At 40.9% G+C, this 25,929-nt stretch overlaps 1 protein-coding gene across 1 annotated transcript in view; it reads right to left on the minus strand.

The window, feature by feature from the left end:
• SPIRE1 (spire type actin nucleation factor 1) overlaps window positions 1-25,929 on the minus strand; it is a 149,725-nt gene that overhangs the window by 83,768 nt on the left and 40,028 nt on the right. The window contains exon 2 of the mRNA XM_077810464.1: window positions 16,782-17,015. Within this exon, the coding sequence (XP_077666590.1) occupies window positions 16,782-16,910 (129 nt within the window). The 5' untranslated portion in view covers window positions 16,911-17,015. The remainder of the gene's footprint in view (window positions 1-16,781; window positions 17,016-25,929) is intronic.

Genomic DNA, 25,929 nt, shown 5'->3' on the forward strand with positions numbered 1-25,929 from the left:
AGGAGGGCAAATGGTATTGCCAGGATTCCAGGGAAGGACAGCTGTGAAGGGCTCCACAGGAGCCTCTCAGCAGTGACAGTGTAACACTGTATTTCACAGGCACCCCAACCACACCCATACGTTGGTGAGATCTATCCAGGTACTTCTATGGTCCACATCGTTATAATATCTGAGCACTTACAGATTAATGAATTTACCCTCAGAGCACCCCCATCTCTGCGATGTAGGGAAGTATCTCCATTTTACAGACAGGGAACAGAGGAAGAAACTCCAAAACCTAATCCAAAGACCACTGGACTCAACAGGATCAAGGCCTAAGTGGTTTACCCAAGATCACACAGGAAGCCTGTGGCATGTTTTTCCTAATATGTCTGGCATTAATGCCCAGTGTATTCCTGCTTTGTTGGTCCACTTACACTTCTCTTGCTAATGCCTATGCAATCCTTCAATAAGCTCAGCCCATATGGAATTCACAGAGTTGCTAACTCTTATGGCTTTAAAGCCCCAGCCCCTGGAGTCATGTGAATACACGAGAATCTTCGCTCTTATTAAAAAAATTTCTAGTCCTCATGGTTGTGGAAGAAACCTTGAAAGATTGACTCTAGTATACGCTAAAGGAAAGAAGCCAAAAGACAACCCCAAAATGTATTATTTTTGTTTTAATCTCATGATTTGTTTTGGACCTGACAAATTATTTTTGAATGCTTAGGGTTGGAAATACTGAACTCACTGCAAGATTCTGGTGTAAAGCTGCAAACAGTAAACTCCAGCAGAACTGGAGAAATCCTCTCTTCCAAGTGACCTGATGTCACAAACTTCTTCCTTATCCCTAGCTAAGGAGTGTTCTCATTAACAGCAAGCCTGTTTCTTCTAAAATACTCCACTTTTAGCAGGACGACAGGCCAGGTGTGTGAGACTGCAATAACAGGTAAAATTGTTGTACTCGCAGACAGAGCTAGTGATTTCTTATGATACTGAGCACTGCTTTTTCTTCTCAACTTCCGCCTACTCAAAAAACTAGTCAATCTAAATACAGGAACACATTAAATATTTTATTTCTCCTCCACCCTTCATTACCTTGCCCTTATTCATATCAAATATATTTGATATGATATTCTGGCTGTATCAACACCAAGTCTCTCATACTTGTGTGACAAAACATCCATATATTGCAGTTCAGGGAAGGGACTCACACCTGGATCACTGAAGAATCAAACAGAGTGAAGCTGACCTCTCCCGATTGCAGCTCCAAGGAGACAAGTGGATGAGAAGGGCTGTTCCTCTTTGCTTCTCCTTTTCAGAAGGATTTTTTCTTCTTTAGTAAAGGAAGAGAAGAGAAAGAAGATTGTCCCAAGAGCTACACCCCATTTTTCTCCTCATTAGTGAGAAGAAGGACAAAACAGAATGGGAGAGGCTGCCATCTCTGTTCCCTCTTCAGGAGGAGATTGTTGGGTGTGGGATGATCAGCCATTCCCTTCTTATTTCTTCTTTTTATCAAGAGTGGAGGGTATTGCCTAGTCCGAGAGAAGCCATCCACTTCTACTCCTGGCTGAAAGGGGGAAGTTGAGCCATAAAGTACCCTGTTTCCCTCCTTCAGTGGGGGACATCAGGTGAAGTCCTGATGTCTCATGATTAAGTAAATGTCCTCACATGGGGAGAGTGTGTTTGGAACTGAGGGCAGGACAAGAATGTCATAAAATCATCATGAAGGAAAAATGGGACAGAGGAGGGTGTCCCACTGGGGAGAGGATAGATCTTCAGTGTGGGGAAGATTGCAAAACTAAAAGATGTCTATGGAGAGAGTGGTCTCTCCATCAAAAATGTATAAGGCAATTGAATCATACAGAGATAATTAAAACAACAGAAACTTCAACCCTGCGGGGAGGAAGGTGGGCCAGCAGTGATCTCTTGTGGAGCATCGTCCTGTATATCCTTAGAGAACAACAATTACTGGTATGCAATTCTCTTTTCTCTAAAGATACTCATCACAGCATATCCTTACTCATAGGGACTAAAGCTCCTAGGAGGTTGCCTCTATAAAAACAAACCAGCAAAGAAAGCTGAAGAACAAAAACAGGCAAAGAAAAATGCTATTTTTCATAGGTCATACACTGCTATTTTAGATCAGATGAAAGCCTTTTTACACCAAGTTCAGGGGAAGTGCTTAATTGGGATGGCTATGGGAATGTTCCAAATATACTGGCAGAGTGACTAAAAGTGGAACTTTATCAACAACTCTAGAATGAAGTTTGGATATATCCATATCACCACCATATCCTTGAAGAATTTAATATGAAGTAGATTAGTCATTAAGGATTGTAGTTCACTGAGCTGAAGTCACAGTCAACAGGAAAATTACTTTCCATGTAAGAGGCCTGAACTCAATTAGCTCTAAAGGACCTTTTATCAGCTTAGTTAAGAAGACATCAGAAGGCTTTAACCAGGGGAGGCTAGTCTCAATTCTGTCATACCCTACGTAACCCTGATAAAGTGCTGCCAAAACTTGGTCTACTTTCAGAATTTTCATTAAAGGCCAAATGAGCTGTAAAATGAATTTCACCAAGGGTTATCTTTACCTGAATGACTGGTGAAGAAAGCTGTTAAACAATTTTTGTGTGTGACATGTAAGCGGATCAATGTAGGCCACTTCCCACCAATCCGTATTAACATTTTCCTCTTACAGTTATTTGTCCTTCTGGTATACTGCTTCCAAGCAACTAGATGGAATGAACACCTGTTTGGAGACACCCAACACCCTCAGGAGCCATGCTTACAGGGTGATGGACCCTGGGTTGAATGCATACAGGTGCCCTGCTTCTAAGTGATCAATTGGGTCTAGACTCTCAGCCTGAAGAGACTGATCTGTGCTACATCCTAACAAGATCAAGAACCATGTTAATTTCCAACAGCAGCAGCTATTAGGAATAGATAATGGAAGATTTCTCTCTTACACTTCCAAGCTTTTTCAGGACAAATGGTGGGCCCAGGTGGCAAAGGCACCCAGAGTGAACGCTTCCAAGCCTTGGCAGTGTTCAGATCCAGGGTTCTGGTTTAGGTTCTCTCTACCGTAACTAACATGAATAATATAGATAGATGTAGAATTATTCATATTCCCAATAGAGGTTCATTATCTAGGGGTGGGAGACGAGCAGAAAACATTTAAGTACCATTAATACCATGCATATTTAATTTTATCTTGGAAATGCATAGATACTATGGTGATGGGTGCTTTAGAAAACAGGCAGACAGACTTTTGGCTGTTGCAAGCAAAATGAAACATTTTGATTCTGGATGTACTGAGCACCCACAATCCAGATCTAGCTGTGAACCTGAGCTTGCATACGAAGACGTGGTGAACGCAGCCATGCTTATCTGTGAGTACAATGCCAGAGAAAGCTTAGTGCTATACCACTAATATCCAAGGACACCTGTATTTATCTCAATTAACTGAAGGAATGTGAAATCTTCTAGATAGTAGTTTCCTTTGCCATCTTCTCCCATGCCATATTTGCCAAGCTGAGACAACTCCTCTGCCTCCTTCTATCCACGTGTGAATGTCCTTATCCAGATGGATGCTACAGTAATATAAATAATGATGGAAGCAAAGAGCCCTAGTCATGGGCCATTGGGCTAGGGTCTGTACAAACACAGAATGAATAGACAGTGCCTGCCCCAAAGGGCCTACAATCTATGTTCCCAGATAAGCCTTGCAGACTGCAGAATAAATGTCAAAGACAGGGTAATCAGCATTGCCAGAATGCTTCCAATGCATGCTCTGCCAGAGGTACTGGTGCCTAGTGCCACCAGAGCACAAATTAGATGTTTGACATTCCCACGATAGCAAAGGTTCCAAGTGCTGTTGGCACCAGGACAACACACAATTCAGAGCACAGCAGTTGGTATCAAACCCTTTAGCATGACTGGTTTCAGAATAACAGCCGTGTTAGTCTGTATTCGCAAAAAGAACAGGAGGACTTGTGGTACCTTAGAGACTAACCAATTTATTTGAGCATAAGCTTTCGTGAGCTACAGCTCACTTCATCGGATGCATACCAGTAACCTTCCTTTTACAGACCAGTCTCCTTCTAGTCTGGGTCCAGCAATCACTCACACCCCGTGTAGTTACTGTCCTTTGTTTCAGCTGGCTAAAGAGAGAGCCTCTCTATCCCCAAGGATACCTGAAAGAAACTGAAACAAAGGACAGTAACTACACAGGGTGAGAGTGATTGCTGGACCCAGACTAGAAGGAGACTGGTCTGTAAAAGGAAGGTTACTGGTATGCATCCGATGAAGTGAGCTGTAGCTCACGAAAGCTTATGCTCAAATAAATTGGTTAGTCTCTAAGGTGCCACAAGTACTCCTTTTCTTTTAGCATGACTGGGGTTGAAGGAACATCAGGCTGATCAATATTTTCTGCCATCTTTAAGGGTCTTTGAACATTAATGTAATTGCAGCTGGAGCCCTCAGTGAGCTGCTGCCTGGAGTCTAGTGCATAGTAGGATATGCATAAGGAGCCAATGGGACTCTGACATGCAGGGCTGGCCTTATAGGTGGGCGACCGCCCAGGGCGCTGTGGTCAAGAGTCAAGGAGCGGGGCGGGCCTCAGGTGCAAGGCCACGGAAGGAAGCTCGGGGCAATGGGGTGGGAGGCAGTAGGGGTGAGCGGGGATGGGTGGGGTGCCTAGGGAGGCAGAAGGAGCCAGAGCAATGGGGGGGGGGTTGGTGGGGAGCCCAGGGAGGCAGTGGGGGCCAGAGGCAATGGGGGGAGCCTAGGAAGGCAGTGGGGGGCCAGGGAGGATGATTGGGAGGCTGGGGGAAGCAGTGGGGGCCAGGGGTGATGGGGGTGTAGGTGGGGAGCCCAGGGAGGCAGCAGGGGCATGCGATGACAAAATACAAGTTCACACAGGGCGCCATTTTCCCTAAGCCCGGCCCTGCTGACATGGATCTAACCTGGCACTTAGAAGAAAGCGATGCCTGCTTGCTTGTCCCTCTTTCATTATTGTAGTTTTATTATGGTAGTGCACCAGAGGTCTGTACAAACACAGAAAAGAAGGGCTTACAGTCTAAGGACACAAAGAGATGAAGGGCAGGGGATGTGGATACAAAACACAAGCAAATGAGGGCGGTGAAGAATTGGCACATCCTTGTTCAATACACGTAATGTAGAGCTCCCCCCTGCTGACAGTCAGTATCAAATTCCACCAGAGCAATGCATCAAGGTACCAAAGATATTAAATTAAATTTTTTGATGCACCCCAGCAGAAATTAAGGCACTGGGTCTCATTCACCACCTCGTGAAAGTGCTGCTTTTCTGAACATCAGGCTTGTTATTTACACAATAGGACTGTTCAGTCCCCATTCTTTTCTGCATTTTTATGTGAGAGGCTTGAGGAAAATCTTGTTAAGCTAACCAGCCACTGAGGGTTCTGGAGACTTAGCTGTTTCCATTAAAACAAATTGGAATAACCATCTCTGTTTTTCACTGTATCACATTCAAGTGTGAGAAAGGTTAATGTTAGATTTGATATTAATGTTTAAAAATGAGAGAGAGAATGTAGTGTTTAACTTAAAAAAAAAAAAAAAAAAAAAAGAAAGAAAAACACACCACCACATTTGCTTACATGGCCTGGAATGAAAAATCAGGACAACCGTTCAAGGCACCAGAGTCACATTGCTTTAATTAATGAAACCTGTTCATCAAAATTACTCAGTTAAACACTTGTCATGTTCAAAGAAGCTTTAAAATTCCACGAAAGGGCATTACCCAACCTGGTTTTGGATTTTTCCATCAAGTTAAGGTGCAGTAATTCCCATCTTTTTATATAGTGATTTAAAATAAAATAAAAACAAATATAAGAGGAGATTTACCTCACTGAATATTTGTTTTTATACTTCTATTATTTGGAAAACTCTTTTCTTACTTTGAGCCATTAAAAACCTTTCCACTATGACATAATTCCACTGTCCAGACATGAAAAGACACATTAAATCATGCTAACACTTTCCTCATCTTCACAGTTCTTGCATGTACTTGTTTATACTGCACACTACCACAAAAAGGAAACAGTAGAACAACAATTTTCTTAAGCTGAATTTCTATCCACTGTTGCCTTAGTTCTATGCCTACCCCATTCGAGAACAAAATGTTACATGGAGATGTCTGGACTGGAATATTTTAAATACACCCACGTAAGTACATGGATACAAAGGTATGAATATATGTGTAGTATGCAAACACACACAAAGAGGAGGAAGAGTAGATTTAGTGTGGTATAAACACTTGATCAGCATGAGTTTGATATGGCCTCTTTACTCATAAATGGACTTGTTTTCTGTCCTTATGGATAGGATAATGTACATAACACCCTGCACCATCAAATATGGTTGTCATCAGTTTCTTAGGTAGATAGCGGCTTGGAGTAGTGCTGCACTTCAAATATTCTATTATGGCAGACTAGTTGTTCATCTAAAGGAACCCAGGCAAGCCAAGAAGGAAAAATAAAATAAAAGTTCTCTTTGGAGCTCTTCCTTTCCATCCCCAAATTTTCTTTGTACCAGGGGCAAGGAAAACAAGTATCTTAAATCCCTGTCTCTGGGTTAAACTATCAAAGGTCTCATGCTTGTCTGGCCTATTGTCAAGAAATAGAAAACAAAAATCCAAAATGATCTTTTTTCAGGTTTTATATCATATAAGTCAAAATCTCTAGTCCCTTCTTCCTTCAGAAAAGAGGGATAGGAAAATCCTATGCTCCTCTAAAAAGATTTTAAGCAATCAAAAATAGAGGTTTTTCTTTCTTCAAGACACAGAAAGCTCTACATTCTCTTCCTACCCCAATAAAGCTTTAAAAACGGAGACAGTTTCCAGGTCCTCCTTTGAGCGTTAAATAAAAACTCAGAATTTCCTATGTGATGTCCCCTCTGTGGGCATCTGACTTTCCTTGGCATGGTTAGTTGCTTGGCTTCTCCAGCCACTCCAAGCCCTTAACAACTAATTTTCTCCTTTATATGCTTCAGGCTGGCTTCTTGGGAGTCTCAACAAGTCCCACCTGCTTCTGGGCCCTGCAAATTAACCTTCCTGAAGCTACCATTCTCTTGAACCTTCCAGGCCCCAGTATATCTACCACATATAAAGAGCTGTGCCAAATCTAGTATATGTAGAGAGCTGTTCAATCTATTGATGCCAGCTCATTCAATTGCTCCAGTTAACATGAAGGGTTAAGAAGTCCACAGGATAAAAATGTTTATATAACTGTCCATAATTGAAATTTCACTTGAAATTAAAGATATTAATTTTTTTATGTATCACAAAATGTAATCTTTTAGACTGCATATCCCAGATGGTACAATAAGGCACAAGGTCAAAGAAGCCATCTGAACACCCCCCTGCCTTTCTTACTGTTCTATTAAATGAAATTCACAAATAAAAATCAAGATGATCAGAGCCATGCATTTATGTGACATTAATAACATGCAAAAGTCACACCCCTATCATGTGAAAGTTTCATTTGTGTCCAATTATAAAGCCATTTAATTATGTTGTAACAATGTTACCTCTGTCCCCTCACCCCCAAATACTGTACTCCATGATTTCTTTCCCTTGGGAGTATAAAAAGGTGCCTTGTTTGCAGATCAGCTATTGGGATAAATATGATCCTCTAACTTTTGGGTCCAAGGAGGCATCACAATTTAAGGAGAACATGTATGTTGGTTTAAGATAATCAGAAACGTGTTTTGCATTAACTTATTGTATTCATTTTTCTCCCAGAGCCTCTGTTCAACATACAATTTTTGTCAATCCACAACTATCTTTTGCAAAAAGGAGCTATGTTTAGCTTGTGGCAAATGATGTACGGCTTCTTCCTAGCATACGGCATGCTGCTATAAGCTAAGCAACATAGAAAACAAAATCATGCCAATAGCATAACCAAGGAAAAATTGAAAAAATATGACTAAATTAGACAGAGAGATGATTATTTTGGAGGGTCAGTAGAGTTCTTAAATAAATCTGAATAGCTTCTCTCCAAATGACTCATTTTCTGTTGATATGGTTACCAACATTGAACTAAATATACCAGATGTAACTAACTTGCCTCAAGCCCAATGCTCTATTTTGAATAACTAAAGAAGACGACGATCATAACTGTTTAATTAAAGGGACATTTGTTGCATACTCCTGACTTTGCCAGCTGCTGTTTTTAGAGAAAAAGTATCCCTCTATAAAGAATGAAATAGTTTTTTCAGCACCTATATTCTTTCAGTGACTAATATGACATGCATGATTTTTCTTTGATAAAGTGATTACAACATTCCAAAAGGGTTCCAGATTGGCAATGTCAACAGCTGAAATCCTATTTAATCACAAAGCTGGCACAGTACCATAAACAGCAATGCCAAGCTTCTAAACACTCTCCATTCCAGGTATCTCAGTCCAGACCAGGAGTAATCGCCACGGATCGGAAGGCAATTCCACTTCCATGACCATTTTGTCCTTGGCTTCTCTGCTGAAAGGGAGAGTTGTTTATGATCTATCATTAAGGCTGTATGTTAGTCACTATTCTTACAGGAGTCAGATTCCGTAATTTACAATAAAACCTATACAGTTTAAAACTTAAGAAAAGTTGTTTAGCATATTGAATACTATCTTTCATCCTGGCTTCCGCAAGCATTCAGCACATCATGCTACAGTAGAGACAACTCTGTAAAGGGATTTGTAGGTCACCTTTAACTGTTTTGTCTGTTGCATACCATGCCAGGTGTTTAATGCAAACTCCACAAGCAGTATTGTGTAAGACAGTGGTTCTCAACCAGGGTCCTGGGGCCCCTGGGAGACCGTGAGCAGGTTTCAGGGGGTCCACTCAGCAGAGCCGGCATTAGACTTGCTGGGGCCCAGAGCAGAAAGCCGAAGCCCCACCGCCTGGGGCTGAAGCTGAAGCCTGAGCAACAGTTTGCCTGGCTTGCTATCCCCTAACTGCTATCTGTTTTTTATACGAAGAAATACAGTTGTTGTGGCACAGACGGGCCGTGGAATTTTTATATCACGTTGGGTGTGGGGAGGGGCTAAGACAGAAAAGGGTTGAGAACCCCTGGTGCAAGATACCTGGTACATTCCTTTTGAGATGCTGAAGTTACATGGGCTTCAAAGAACACCCAAGAGAAGTCATGTATGCACTGTTGTTGTAGCTGTGTTGGTCCCAGGATATCAGAGAGACAAGGTGAGTGAAGTAATGTCTTTTATTGGACCAACTTCTGTTGGTGAGCGAGACGAGCTTTCCAGCCACACACAGCCCTTCTTCAGGTCTGGGAAAGGAACTGCCAGCATCACAGCAAAATGCAAAGTGGAACAGATTGTTTAGGATAAGTAGTTATCACATATTATAAGGGACCATTCAAGGTGGAGTAGAAAGAGGAGGTTAGTGGGTTACAGACTGTTGTAATGAGCCATTAATCCAGTCTCTCTGTTCAGTTATGATTTTTAGTCTTTAACAGAGTAACAAATTTAAGCTCCCAGGCTTGATTTTTGAAAGTGTTGTGCAGGTTTCTTCTGAGGATGAGGACTGATAGGTCACATACAGCGTGATTGCTTTGTGAAAAAAGTGTTCACCCACAGCTTCTAGGGTGTTTGTGTCTTTGATAATTTTCCTGTGAGTTCATTCGAGAGCATAGTGATTGTCTAGTTTCACCCACATAGCTGTTATTGGGGTACTAAGTGTACTCGATGAGGTATATCACATAATGTGATAGGCATGTGTAGGATCCATGGACCTTGAAAGGTGTATTGTGTGTGGTGTTGATCATTGTAGCAGTGGTGCTATGTCTGTGGGTTTTGCATCTGATGTTCTGGCAGGGTCTGGTGCTTTGAGTTGGTGTGTCCTAGTCTGTGGGGAGCTTGCTGTTCTACTTCGTATTTTGCTGTGATGCTGAAAATACCTTTCCCAGACCTGAGGAAGAGCTGTGTATGGCTGGAAAGCTTCTCTCTCACCAACAGAAGGTGGTCCAATAAAATATATTACTTCACCCACCTTGTCTCTATACAGAAGTCATGGTAATAGTCAGCAGCAGAGAGCTGAATCAGAGTTAAAACAGTCCACATTTCTATGACTTCTTCAGAGAGGATCTTAAGTCAGTAAAGCTTAAATATTAAAGTTATAATGCCATAAGTATCTAGGACATCCAAGCCTACAGAGATGAAAACTGTGGACAGACATGTTGATTCTCAGCCAAATCCTGAGACAACGAGATCAGTTACTGTCCTGTCCAATTTGTCAGGGTGGATCTACTTCCATCACTACGCTGATAGTGAAACTGAAAAATGCAGCACACCACGCTCTGCACTTATCAATTTCAACGTCTGGACAGTGGCGGCGTTTGTAGGATGAACAGACATACTCATAGGCAGATCAGTTCAGCTTTGGACAGATCAGTCTGCTTTGTCTGGATCAGTGCCACTGAAAGTCAACCTACAGGCCAGAGGATAAATGGTTCACTTTAGTCATTAGGACCAGCGTTGGTCTTCTTTTACTTTGTTATGGGTCACTATAACCAGTGGCACCCACAGCACGCTACACATCTTGCCATACACAGTTGGCAAGGGTGAGACGGAGCAGTGCTGGCTGCTCCAGTGCCCACGCAGGTTTGGCCCCATCACCCCTACGTCATGACGGAGGGGCTGTGGGGGGCAAACCTGAGTGGCACTGTGACCCCTGTGCACCGGTTTGCAATCCCTCTCACTCAGTTTTGGTCCCCCTCCCGTCACAATGGAGGGGCCGTGGGGCCAAATCTGAGTGGGCACATTGGGCAGTCACATGGCCAGCGCTGCTCCTCCCTCCAGCTCCACTTGCCCCTGGCACCAGCTACCAGGGGCCAGTGGACCGCAGCTGCTCCAGCCGGCCAGCCGTGGACTACTGCTTGGGGCCACGGCTGGTGTGGCTATCCCGGGGGCCACCTGAGTAGCTGGCCCCGGAGCCAGCTGCTTGGGCGACCCTGGGGTCAGCCACACTGGCCCCTGCAGAAGTCATGGAGGTCACAGAAAGCTATGGAATCCCCTTTTCTCCCTTTAATAGGGCCACAGCTCTAAGCACCACTGTAACTGTCTACAGGATAGATCAAAAACCAGTTCTATTAACTGCACCCTATGAACACTTTCCATCATAACAATACCACATATCATCTCTGTCCATCCTCCCAATAGAATTCAACATCCTGACACCCGAAGTGACTCGACTCCCAGCGAGAAAGAAGATAAATAATAATGGGTTTTGGGAGAGCAGTAACAGGCGCATGAACACCTGGGGATAGGGGCAAATGGGGGACTCCAGCATGGGAGATGGGGTGAATGAAGTTGTGGCAGTGGGAAATTGAGGGACCTTGGTATGGGGGAGAATAGGGATGCATATAGAGTTTTTGGCATGGGGAAAAATACAGGAGCCTGGTATGTTGGGAGGCAAGGAAGGGGGCATACATAACCCCTAGCATGGGGGATGACAATGGGGAAAATGCTATGGAGGGAGGAGACCACAGGGGACACAGAGCTCATGGCAGGTGGTGGAGGTGGGAATGGGATGGCATGCAGAACCCCTGCCATGGGGAAAACAGGGGACACACAGAGCTCCAGACATGTGGTCGGGGGTGGGGAGAGTTGCTGGGAGTCCCTGAAATAGATGGAGATGGGAATGTGGCACACAGGGAGCATGTTGGGGAAAACATAGGAATGCAGTATACGTAATGAGCTTGGCCTACAGAAGCTATGAAACGTGTGACCGCCTAGTATATAACCAAGGACTATAAAGTTAAGGACTTTAAAAATCAATAGGGACAATGTAAAGTCAATCTTCCACTTTACAGGCAAACAATAAAAATTGCAGGGTGGGCAAGATATAATAGTTGCTCAAATCAGCAAATAAACCTGTGTTAGCGTTCTCTACAAGCTGCAAGCAAAGGATAAAATTTTATTGTAAACCATGCTCACAGGGAACTACAATGATTGTGTCTCATGGTTACAAGACCACATGCTGTTGTGTGGTAGTCACTGGATAAATGAAGGTATAGCCTGCACATATTTCACAACTGAAAAAAAAACTTCTCTGCCACATCTGACAGATGTTTACCCTGGGGAAGGTGTGGTTGAAAGTGATGCAAGTAGAAAGAATCTCACAGATCCACACTTATGTGGAAAATGTGGCAGAATAATGTTGTTGCTTATGTATGGGTAATGCACTAAGACGTTCTGCACTGTTATATAGTCAGCTGAATGAAGACCAGTCACAGCGCAAAGCTTGTAGCTACTAAATTATAAAAAAGGACGCATAAGAAAAACTGAAAAGTCTATGGATTCTAATAAAAAAAGTAAAACAAAACTCAGGTTAATGTAGTACTAATAGTTGGTATCTATAAGGAATATGAAATACATGTTACAAAGGGTTAAAGTTAATACATACTTTTTGGTAACCTTATTATAATATTTTACTAGTAAATCAAAGATATGCTGCCAATATTTTAACACAATGCTACCATAATTTTTTTCCCGTTAACCTGTGATAAATTATGTGTACTAGGGTAATAGAGGAATCTCACACGGACATGAAAACATCCCAAACCTTCCTTTTACTTGGTTGCAGAAAAACCTACTCAACCTTTACCGCCAGCATATCACTATACTACACCCTTGTGCACACAAATGGGTGTTTTCTGGCTTATGGAAAAAAAATTTTATGCATCTGAGCTTGATTAACCAACCCTTCCCCATTTGGTGGTTCTCTTCCATATTTTTTCAAAATGACAACTTTCTTTCCCACCAACAGCAACCAGATATGTTACCTCCTCTAAAACTGCTCTGTGGCCTGACAAAAGATGTATTCTTTAAAAGCCCCAATTCAGCACATGCTTAATTGCTTTGCTAAACTGGGGCTAGAAAGGGCATATTGCCCTTTACCTCTCAACTAGACATCAAGGATCCAATGTCTCCTAGAGATGTCGCCGGATGCCCTCGTCTCCCACTGACATCAGTGAGTTGGAACTGCTCAACCTGTCTCAGGAGATGTACAAAATCTCACAAAACTAGACCCAAGCATATCCCTTACTGCAATCAGACAAATGGACAAAAATTATCAGGTTGCTTTTCATTTGGGATTTGTGCAGGGTCGTGTAATATTTTGTTCTGGATCAACCAGGGCAACACAGGGGATCACATTCACCTAATTCTTGTGCATAGTCCCAGTGACTTCACACTAAGGTTAACTGCATTAGTAAAATGCTTCCTTCCTCTATGTTTTATCAAAATAATGCAAACCTCAAACATATTTTGAAACAATATAAAAGCTACAGTTACTATAATATGGATAAAAAGAAAAGGAGTGCTTGTGGCACCTTACAGACTAACAAATTTATTAGAGCATAAGCTTTTGTGAGCTACAGCTCACTTCATCGGATGCATTCAGTGGAAAATATAGCGGGGAGATTTTATATACACAGAGAACATGAAACAATGGGTGTTACCATACAGACTGTAACAAGAGTGATCAGGAAAGATGAGCTATTACAAGCAGGAGAGCGGGGGGTCGGGGGGGGGGGAACCTTTTGTAGTGATAATCAAAGTGGGCTATTTCCAGCACTTTACAAGAACAGTAGGAGGGGAAATAAACAAGGGGAAATATAGTTTTACTTTGTGTAATGACCCATCCACTCCCACTCTTTATTCAAGCCTAATTTAATGGTGTCCAGTTTGCAAATTAATTCCAATTCAGCAGTCTCTCGTTGGAGTCTGTTTTTGAAGTTTTTTTGTTGAAGAATTGCAACATTTAGGTCTGTAATCGAGCGACCAAAGAGACTGAAGTGTTCTCCGACTGGTTGTTCTGAATGTTATAATTCTTGACGTCTGATTTGTGTCCATTTATTCTTTTACGTAGAGATATATGTGAATACTTAAAATGTTAAACATGTAATTGCAGCAAACATCCCTCCAATATTTTCCACTCAAACAGTGTTTAGCATTTTAAAGCTGATCAATCATCATAACAGTCACAGAAAGAGTACTACAGAATACAGTGTTAAAAGTGGTACACAAAACAGCCACATTCACTCTTCAGACAATTTGAGGGTACATTCTTGCATGTTTTCTGTACCTAATAAACAACATGGTCTCAGGATTACAGTGCATGCAATCACCACTAAAGGAAAATATTTTCACTAATTTTTCCCATTTATTAGTTTACACAATAAAGTTGAGCAATATGTGTTTCAGCCTAGAGTGGGCATTTTTGGCTGATCCAAATGAGGCCCTACACTCAGCTTTTCTGTCTGTAACATAACTTTTCAACACCGCATCCGATCAACTCGAGAATTTCAGGTACTGTTCTAGGCATCAGTGGCCAGAACCCTATTGATTTTGGTGAAAACTGAAAAAGCCATTAGCACTTAAAAAGTTGCTCTTTGCGCTCCCTACAGAAGGGGGAGGCAGAGGGAGAGGAAAGTGAAAGTCCTCCATAATTTCTCCAGGGCTAGTCCTATGGGCAGGTAAGTGGGTCTGTCACCCTGTGCACCAACTTCCAGGGGGCACCGAATTGCTGAGCCACTTGGTTTATTGTCCTCCCCTTTGCTCTGCCATCTTTTTTTTTTTTTTTTAAGCTCGGCTGCTGGGGATATTTTCTTCCATGGCTAGCAAAATGGCTAGGGCCTCTCCTGGCTCTCTCCTGCCTAGTGCACTGCATCCCAAAGCCTGCTCAGAGTAGGGGAGCTAGGGTGACCAGACAACAAGTGTAAAAAATCAGGACAGGAGGTGGGGGGGCAATAGGTGCCTATATAAGAAAGCCCCAAATATCGGGACTGTCCCTATAAAATTGGGACATCTGGTCACCCTAAGGGGAGCATGCGTTTGCCCATCCCTTCTAATCCAAGGACGCTTCATTCCTTCCTCACTCCTAGTGCGCTGCTTCTCCAAAGTCCGCTCCACGGTGGTGGGGGAAGGAGGGATAGAGAAAGGAGAAAGAGATGCCTTAATAATCCAGTGAGAAGGAAGGTACTTTGGAGGAGAAGTTAAAAAAAGGAGAGACACAGAGCCCCTGCAATGTGGGGAAGGGAGGAGGGACTAGGGGGCATACTCCATACAGAGCCCTTGGAATGGGGGGGAAGGAGGAACAGAAGGTTTTGCCATGAGGGGCGCACCCATGACCTTTAACCAAGTCTGCAATTCGTGGCAGCCATTAACAGCACAAGCTTAATTATTTATATAGAGTTTTTCCTGATACCACCCCAAGCAAATTTTACTCCCATCCAAATCTCCTTGCAGCATTCCTCTCCACCCCAATATCTTTTCAGAAGACCAGAAGAGGCCACTTTCGATGGGCTTCTGAGTGTTTATAGCTTCTGTGGAGTCTGTTAGCTGAAATAGACTTTGCCCATTCTGTTCTAATGGGGAATTCATTACTGCTACAACTCTTCCAGCCTCCACTTTGACAGCTACATTCCCATTCTGGGGGCATCCAAGCTATGATTCTGCCTTCGATGGTCCTCAAACCTGAAAATCCATTTGCACTTCAAGTGAATAACAAACAGTGCTCGATCTAAATGAGCAATGAAGTGCCACTCTCTAATCTATACTAAATGCCTCTTCAATACTGATGCAGTAAATAGACTATAATATTATGAAGACTGCACTACTGAAAATAAAAGCAATGTGAAAATCCAGTGTCTGTGTTTATTTCTACCCTCTTCAAGACTACAAAGAGATCATATACAATTCTAAGAGTTCTGTCAAAGGCTCTTTATTGGAAAATAGAGAATTAACCACTTTGAAACGATTGTCTAGAGTAGCGAAGTTGACATTAGAAATTGCACGGTACTTAAAACTCATAAGCTGTTACTTCCAAATGTCACTAGTCAGGTTAAGAACTGCCATCGCAAACCTTAGAGTGAAATATCGTACCCTGAGTCACTATGCACAAAAGAACTACTCTTAAGAACAGGCACTCCCTTCAGCAGAGAAGCGGGTGAGGGAAGAGGAACATTTCTACAGGAACATTGGAGTAATGAGCTGGTGCATATTACTGAAACAGCCACTCTCATTTCAAGGTGTGTATGAAAGAATTAAGCAGATGTCCTGCTAAAAGATTTAACATCCAGTTTGAGGACAAAACCAGAATAGACTAATTAGACTGTCCCAATATCAAGTATTGGGAATGCTAGCTGATCATTTAATTTCTATTGTTTACTGTCAAAGACGAAATACTATCAGTGTAGTACACTTACAAACGTATTACCTAAGGAAACTAAACTATCACACTGGCAGTATCATGTTTGAAGCTAGCACAGAAAACAGACTTGTTGCGATGAGCCTGGTCTAAACTATAGGGTTAGGTCAATGTAAGTTGCCTTGCATCAACCTCGTTGTGGAAGTGTCTTCACTTAAATTTGGCTCCTCCTGATGTAAGTGCCTCTCTACGCCAATTTCGTAACACCATCTCCCAAGCAGCGCAGAATCACAGTTGATATAATTAGGTTAACGAAGTGTTAGTACAGACACTGCGTTGCTTACATTGACTGTTACTGGCTTTCGGGAGCCATCACACAATGCCCCACACTCACAATACAATTGATACAAGTACTTCTGGTAAGAAGGAGCACTGTCAACACAAGGAGCCAAGTGTGCACACACACAAGCAACTTTGTAATTGCAGTGGCCGTATGCCAACATAAAAGTTAGCTTGATATAACTTTGTAGCGAAGATGCGGCCTTAGTGGTGAAAAGAGTTTTTAACAGCAAAGTACCATGTAAATTGGCTATTACTGTACCTTCATGACATCTTTATAGGAGTGAATGACCTCAATTTCCTCTTTTTCATCTTCATCTTCTTCCACACCTTCATCCAGAGCCTCATAGCCTTCATCTTTACTTCCATCTACCTCCACAGTATTGGTCATGTGATCTATAAGCTGCTCCAAGGGAGGACTTAGTTCTCGCTCTTCATTCTCCTTCAAGCCATAGTCCAGTGCTTTATAAATAATAATCCCCAGTGATTCAATAATCTATAAGAAAGAAAGCAACATTATTATTAGCGTCATAGAATCATAGACTTTAAGATCAGAAGGGACCACTTTGATCATCTAGTCTGACCTCCTGCACAACGCAGGCCACAGAATCTCACCCACCCACCCACTCCTGTAACAAACCCCTAACCTATGTCTGAGCTACTGAAGTCCTCAAATCGTGGTTTAAAGACTTCAAGGTGCAGAGAATCCTCCAGCAAGTGACCCGTGCCCCACGCTGCAGAGGAAGGTGAAACCCCCCCAAGGCCCCTGCCAATCTGCCCTGGAGGGAAATTCCTTCCCGACCCCAAATACGGAAGTCAGCTAAACCCTGAGCATGTGGGCAAGACTCACCACCCAGACACCCAGGAAAGACTTATCTATAGCAACTCAGATCCCACCCCGTCGGGCATATCACAGTCCACTGGGCATATTTACCGCTAATAGTCAAAGATCAATTGCCAAAATTAGGCTATACCATCCCCTCCATAAACTTATCAAGCTTAGTTTTGAAGCCAGATATGTTTTTTGCCCCACTGCTCCCATTGGAAGGCTGTTCCAGAACTTCACTCCTCTGATGGTTAGAAACCTTCATCTAATTTCAAGTCTAAACTTCCTGATGGCCAGTTTATATCACTTCAATGAACTAGCAGGCAAGTGTAAAAACACAAACATCCTTGAGCAACAAGTGATAAATTGTTCACCCTACAACTGCTGATTTAAGATTGATATTATAGGATCATTCAAATTAAAGAGGGCAGTGACCCTCCACACTGCATCACTGCCCTGCAAGTCAACATACAGGACCCAATAGCAAAATGTGTCATGCTACATTTTTTATATTAAAATTTGACAGGCAAAAACAAAATTATGTAAAAACAAAGCTGGACCATTTTGAATTTTTATTCCTAAAAGTGTTTCAGCTCAAAATATTTTTTTAGATTCCTATAAAAATGTTTGGTATATGTATACACACTTATCCTCCTTTTGTTTAAGAAAAAAAGGGGAGGGGGGACTTAAGAAAAGATGCCTAACTCCTTCCACGAGTGGTAGTGACTTGGACCACCTCATTGCCTCCAGGGATGACTGGCCATAGCTATGAGGATCGATTTGACTCAGAACCTGACTGAGCTCTGATCAAACCACTGAGATCCACTTATTTGGTGACGAGACAGAGATCCCATATGGGAAAATCTAGTTGTTCTTAATAGAAATCGTAATTTAGTAGCCCCTTGGGACCTCAACTGAGATCAGGGCCCTATTGTTTCACAGTGCCTAACATTATAGAACAAGAGACAGTCCCTGATCTTCTCAATCTTTCCTAGTAATAAGAAATTGGCCTGAATGCTCCAAAATGCCAAGTATACCTTTTCTTTCTTTACATTAACGATTATTAATACCAGAGGCATTGCAGTACCTAGCACTCTGAAGACCTTAAGGGGAAAAAAGTCATGATCTTTTAAATCTGATGGCTACTGTGGTATTATTTAAATGGTCAGGCAGCAGTGCAGAAGTAGAACAGCCCTGGAACAGAAGTTAGTAATGGAACTATTTCCAAAAGCAGATATTTTTCAAATATTTCCAACCTGATAAGAAAGTTTCAGTCCCCAAGTCTGGCATTCCACATAATTCTAGCTAAAAAAAACCCTTAAAAAAAAAAAAGGAGAAATTCTCATATCTTAAACTTTTTTTAAGGTTTAATTTGAGCAACCTACTTATTTTACTACAGTAAAACATTTCAAAGAGGACTTACTGTAATGGATTATAATTTAGTAGGGGAATTCAAACAGTTTAATCATAATCACATCCAGACAGAAAATGTAATGCACCAGCAATGGACCAGCAGTTTTATGCTTCATTTCTCTAGTGAGACATGGGAATGCATTAGTAGTAGAGAGTACTAATAATCAAATTGTTAGACCACTTCAGGTGCAGAACTTAGTGGCAATTTGTACCATGATTAGGTAAGTAAACCTTCCTGAAATGCAGAACTTTGCTATTTGTTTTTTCCAACAAACCAAAAACATTCCTCAACATAAAATGCATTAATAAACTGTTCATATTTCACAGTGCACAATTAAAACACCAGCACATTAAGGGCAAGAAAAAGGCAGATTTATCCACCTAATATATTTATTATATTTTCCAATATTTTAACAATTATATGGAATAATACTGATTTTCCTACATTCTTCCATAGCAGCTTTAAAAAAGATACCTGGTACTCTCATGAACATGTCTGGTTTGGCTTAGAAAACTACAAAGCAAAGCTGTGCATCCCTATTTTGGAATAACTGTGAATGAGATATTCAAAGAAAGATCTTTGGGAAACTTTCATAATGAACATATAAGGACTGAAAATGTGAAACAACTGTTATAAAGCAAAGTACATTTTTAAAGTATGGCTCCTTCCACAAAGGTCCTCCGTATATCCTCAACACGTAGTGCAGGGGTGGCCAAACTTACTGGCCCTCTGAGCCACATTCTTCGGAAGTTCAAGAGCAGGGGCACACTTGCCAGGAGCCGGGGCTTCAGCCTGCTCCTGCTGAAGCCCCAAGCCCTGGCAGGTGTGCTTCGCAGGGCTGAAGCCCAAAAAAACCCCTCCCTGCTGGGCAGAAGCCCCGACCACACAACCCTGCTGCAAGGCAGAGGTCCTGAGCTTCTCTGCCCCACCCCCAATCTGGTAGGTGAAGAACGGGAGGGTGTGGGGGGCTCCACGAGCCGCATTTTAATGGTAAAAGAGCCACAGTTTGGCCACCCCTGATGTAATGCTTTAATATCTGAAAGGCAAGAATCTAAGAAGAGTTAAACCACATTTGGAAGCACCCACCAGGCATACTTTAAAATCTATAACATTCAGCAAGTTCAGTTACATCATTAGCAGAACCTCCATGAACATTTTATACTGTCTTAAGTACTTGCTGGACAGCACAGAAATGCTTTTGATAGAATAGTTTAGTCTTGTTCAACAGGTGGAATCAAGTAGTTTAACAACTGCTTAAATATTTCTTAAATATCTGATATGAGTGCACAGTATAAATTTTGTCTAGCTTCATAAAAACAAAAATCTAAGAACTTTTATCTGTTCAATCCTTTTTTCCTGGTGTTAAATTTGTTGTAAAAAAAAAAAAAAAAAAAAGTATTTTTTGTGACAAGGCTTCAGGTCCAGGACCCAATGAGCACTTTTCTTGGAAAAGACAGCAAAACAGGCTTAAAAGGGGAAGTTCTCTCTCTCTTTGATTAGGAACAGGGATTAAGCCTTTCACAAGTACTACAGCTAAAACTCAATGACAGCTGTTGCTTTCTTTGATGTACCAACACTGTGCCTGTTCCAGCCCAGTAATATGGCTTCTGCATTATGTGCTAAGCATAGACTTCATAATATGTGCAAAGATGGCCTGACACAAAAGTCTGAACAGAAACTATTCAGAACTACTTCCCTGTCTTTCAAATCCTTTATTTTGTCATACTTAGCAACATATCCATTCTGTCTCAGTATCTCCATTTCAGCTTGTTATGACACAGCAATGAACATTTTAAATGAGAAACTTTGCTGCTGCTGAAAACATGTAATAGAAATATGTAACACTTTAACCAATGCTAATTTACCATGGAAGTTATAAAAACACATAAGTGCCTGCTATAGGAATACCAAACAAAACCTTTCAGATTTTTGTACATTCACAAAATAGCCAGTAATGAGACTTAAAACAACTGGGAGAATATAATTCCCGTTGCAAGCAAGCAAGATCTGAGCAAAGTGGGTCAGTACCGGTGTCCTTGAGATATATGTATAGAATGAAAAGCCTACTTTTACCTACATCAATGGAAATAATCTGATTTTTGTTATATGTACGAGCTGGATTTAAGAATATCCAATTTATCTAATATCAATGTGTTCTATTTGTGTGTGTCTCTCTCTCACACACAAACACACCTGCACACACACAAAATCTCTCCACTTGCCTTCCCTAATGATCTAATATTTAAGCACAGTACGGAGTACAAGTTCAGCCTTTGGGAACAGCTTCTTTCCTGGTCTGAAGCCATGACTTTCAAAGGAACTTAATGTGAAGGTATAAAGCATTATAACGTAAGCAGCCTAATTTATTTTTTTTAAGTTACTCAGCCACTGGTTGATGTGCAGAGAGCAAATCCTCTGCTAAAGTTTTGAAGCCTCGAGAACTAAGAAGTTCTCAAACTCTAGGTACAGGACACAGAAAATTATGTGAGTTAGGCAAACATGTCATTGTTTACTGTAAAAGAAAAGGAGTAGTAGTGGCACCTTAGAAACTAACCAATTTATTTGAGCATAAGCTGTAGCTCACGAAAGTACTCCTTTTCTTTTTGCGAATACAGACTAACACGGCTGCTACTCTGGAACATTGTTTACTGTTGGCACTGGCAATTGTTTCAATGCAATGTAATCATTTCAGTACTATTAATTTACAGCTGCTTGGTTTAAAGTAAAACCTCCATATGCTAAGGCATTGTGAGTTTTTCAGTCTACGAGCAAAGCTCTTTAAGGCCTTATAGATATATAGTCATTATATACAGAACTGAGCTTTCATATATATACTGGTTTAGGACGCATCTAAAAGGTTTAACTGAAATGAATATGAACTTAAACAGCTACAGTTCTTTCTTTTAGGAAATACATCAGTATTTTTTTTTTCAACTTATTTACTTTTCAGACTTACCAGAACTGGTTTGCAAACAGGCAGAGTCTCCATGCCATTCCCCCATACTCATCACATGCAAAATGGGGTAATGTCTGTAAACTCACCATCTTTCTGAGATTTGCTTTTATTTTTAAATAAAGCAGTAAAGCCCAAAAGGGAGGGCTCTGCTTACAAACATAAAAGGACTTTCTCCAGCAGAGTTCCTGCCCTTCCTTGTAGTTCTCTTTCACTCAGAGAGCCGCTCAGACTTTTGTATCCCTGAGTTGGAACTAGAGCGGCTCAACTGTTCTCGCTGCCAAGGTAGGTCAACAGAATAGCTTTGAACCTCTCCACTTCGACCTAAAGACTCACAATCCAGTTACAATAATATTTGCATTTCTATTGCACCATTCATCACAAATTTTAACAGCATTTTACAATTAAGCCCAATGATAAACAAAATTAATACAAATTTAATTGAGCATAAGCTTTCGTGAGCTACAGCTCACTTCATCAGATGCATTCAGTTTTTCCACTGAATGCATCCGATGAAGTGAGCTGTAGCTCACAAAAGCTTATGCTCCAATATATTTGTTAGTCTCTAAGGTGCCACAAGTACTCCTTTTCTTTTTGTGAATACTGACTAACACGGCTGCTACTCTGAAACCAAAAATAACACAGAACGCTTATTTCACTTATGGATCTCAAATAACTCTGTTCTGACACAATACTGCTCAGCTGCCACAACTGGAGACACTTTTAAACATATACACAGATATTTTACAGTTGAAAGTTTAAAATTCAACTGAAAACAGCACGAACTTGCTTAAGAACTTACAGAAGACCAACAGTCTGTCTGTCTCTGTTTAGATCAGCAATAGAGTTATTTTTTCTATTTATAACATAGTAATATATCTGCTTCTGCAATATCTAATTTTGTATATGAAATTAGATTACATTTGTTAGACAGTGTGAACAAACAGTTTTATTATATGGTAATCTGAAGAGCTACCGAAATACAGAGTTTGGTTACTCACCCCAATGTCCTTCATAATTCTAAGCAGAAATATCTACATTCTTATAGAAGCCATATTTGAAGCACCTTATATATACTAATACATTTATCAGCACAACACTCCCATGGAAGTAGGGTAGTATTATCCCCATTTTACAGACAGGGACACACTGCTGAAATGGATGCTGTAACCAGCTGCTAAAATGAAAATTTTCAACTACTTGCAGCTGGGCAACTAAGATTTGGAAAACTTATGGTTAATCAAATGAATTACTCATTATGAAACTACCCGGACATGTGGATGAAATATTATTTAACTTATTTAACTTTTGGGCGTTATGGTTCACCATAAAAATAGCTGAGATTCTAGTCTCTGCAATATATTGCACCTTGCTACTAAAAATAACTTCCGTGTTAAGGGAAAAATTTGTATGTGCTGTGTCTAACAGAAAGTAAAAGGTGAAAAAGATTAAATGCACACACCCTTCCTTTCCTGTAAGATTCTCTTATGTAATAGAAATGGTATCTTGATCTAAAGTATACATACCCTAATCTATGAAAATGTCTTTGTAATATCCAGAGTAGTTATCTTTCAAAATAATCTTATGGATCATACCATGATTCATTCGTATTGTGCTTGTGCAATGCGTACATATCTTTACACATATATATACACACCTTTATATTATTATCCAGGTATAAAGTGTACAGATTCAGTACAATAGCTCTCTATCAGATTTAAGTGTGTGTATAAGGGGGTCCTTAACCAATCATTTTCAAAGCAAATTAAATATATAAAACCTAAATCTATTCTACATCTTTTGACTTATTTGCTTCTAAAAGACAGAACTACACTGTAATCTACTTATAAATACATTCATGCTCATAAGTAATGTAGCCTTCTCCAACCTTTATCCCAGGTGCTAACAACAAACATATTATGTTCTTCTGTTGCCTACATTTTAGCTACAGAGATTGTCCGGGTGAACACTGTCATTTATTAGTGCAAATGACAGCAGAATTTGGCCGATGATCTCAATCTTAATGCATAATTTCCTTGGTCTATAAAAATATTAGATTGGAACACAAACTATCATTTTCCTTATTTTTTTCATACATTATAACCTCGGAGATTTAGATCATAATTATTGTTATTTACTTACCCTCTCAAGGATATTTCTCCCAAATGACCGTTCATCCCTAAAGAATAACAAACTTAGTTTCCCTGCCTTAATTGGGCAAACTCCAGTAAGGCCTGAAGTTCCTGTAAACGAATCTTTCCTATTGCAGACTGTCCACAAAGACAGAATTTGCTCAGAAGTTTTCAAATACTGTTATTGCTACATACAGAGACACATATTACATTTTTTAAAACCATCAAGGGCCTTGACCCTGATCCCACTTAAGTCAAAGGGCTTGTCTCCACTTACAGGGGGATTGACGCGCGGCGATCGATCCACTGAGTGAAGACCCGCTAAATGGACCGCCAATTGCTCTCCCGTCGACTCCAGTCTCCATTGGAACAAGAAGCATAAAGTAAGTCAATGGGAGAGTTTCTCCCATTGACCCAGCGCAGTATAGACACCGCAAGAAGTCAACCTAAGATACGTAGACTCCATCTACATTACTCACGTAGCTGGAGTTGCGTAACTTAGGTCAACTTAGCCCCATAGTGTAGACCTGCCCACTGATAGATATGCCAACAATTTTAGAAATTCTGGTGGTGGGACACATTGTATTTGTTGCAGTACGTAGAGACAATGGGGAGAGTTAAGAATGTTGTGTTTCTACAGGCTTATCTCGTCTTAATATTGTTTTACCTTTCTATACATGTAAATCTTACAGTCTAACGTTTATTTTAGGAGATTCTATTATCATAAAATGTTTTGCTACTGATTTTAGCTTTTAAATATAAAATGATCTTTTAAACTAAGTGGATTAAGGAGTTACAAAGGATGCTAAAACCAGTGGAAGTGATGGATCAGAACATCACAGATGTTTTCTGCATAGTTTTGTCCGATATCTTAGAGTAACTGCAGGGGTCAAGCCATGCCACAACGTGCTGTCCTCATTCTGGTTTTATGTGCAACACTATGTAAAAGACATTCTGAGACTCGTCAGAGATTTACTTCACAAATTAGAGATAATCTAGAGCAGCTCCAATCCACTATTCATCTATGTACAAATGACTAAAACCAAGTTTAAGTTTACCACAGCAGAATCATCTAACCTGCAGCTACCCTGGCAAAGAAATTGCTCTCCTTCTGGACACACTGCTGTCCTTCAATGTTCCTGAGTCTACCATGCTCAGATAGAAAAATCTATATTTGATCCTGCCACAGAGAAATATAGTTAAGCTTTCTATTTAGAAAGCATTGAGGTATATGTCGTAAACTATCCAATAGAGAAAGTAAAGTATTTCTGGCTACTAACCATATAACCAGTCAAAAAAATTCAAGGGTGTACCTTCTGTTGCAATCACTATTCACTTACAAGAGGGATAAAGTACACTTTCATCACTTTAACATTATAAATTAAGGTCCTGTCTAGACTAGCAAAGTGTACCAGCTTAAATCAATTTAAAATGGATCTAGTTAAATAGGTGCAAAGTTCTCAACTTAAACTAGGGTGACCATATTTCCCTATGCTGAATACGGGACACCTGGTAAAATTACTCATATTCAAGTGAGTTCAACGGCAATCAGTTAGAACTATGCAATACAAACATTCAAATTAACATCAAGTTGACTGAGCCCCCATTAAAAAGAAATATTGTGTAGTTGGATTCTTTATATTTACCTTCTTATCTTTAAGGCTTTACAGTTCACACAGGGAGAAGTGACACACACACCCCTACCCCCACACACAGAGAGAGGTGACACACCCACCCACCGTACCCTTCTCTCCCACAGGGGTTGGAGGAGGGGTGACCAACCAACCCGACCCTCCCTGCCAGGTGCTCTCCACCCTCCGTGCCTGGCTAGGCTCCCGGGATGGACCAGCTTACCTTGTCTACTTAGTTGCAGTTTCATTAGACTCTTCACTACCCTGAAGCATTTACTTGAATGATCCCTTCTGGCATTGATAGTCAAGGATAAATAAAACTATTCTGCATCAGCCATACTTCTATGAGAGACATACAATCCACATACAAAAACAGGTGTGTTTGTGTGTTTCCAGGCCTCACAGGTCTAGAAATGTTATTGGCTTCTTGGTCTAGCTGTAATTTTTTGATGCT

Source organism: Eretmochelys imbricata, chromosome 2, assembly GCF_965152235.1.
Source record: "Eretmochelys imbricata isolate rEreImb1 chromosome 2, rEreImb1.hap1, whole genome shotgun sequence".
NCBI lineage: Eukaryota > Metazoa > Chordata > Testudines > Cheloniidae > Eretmochelys > Eretmochelys imbricata.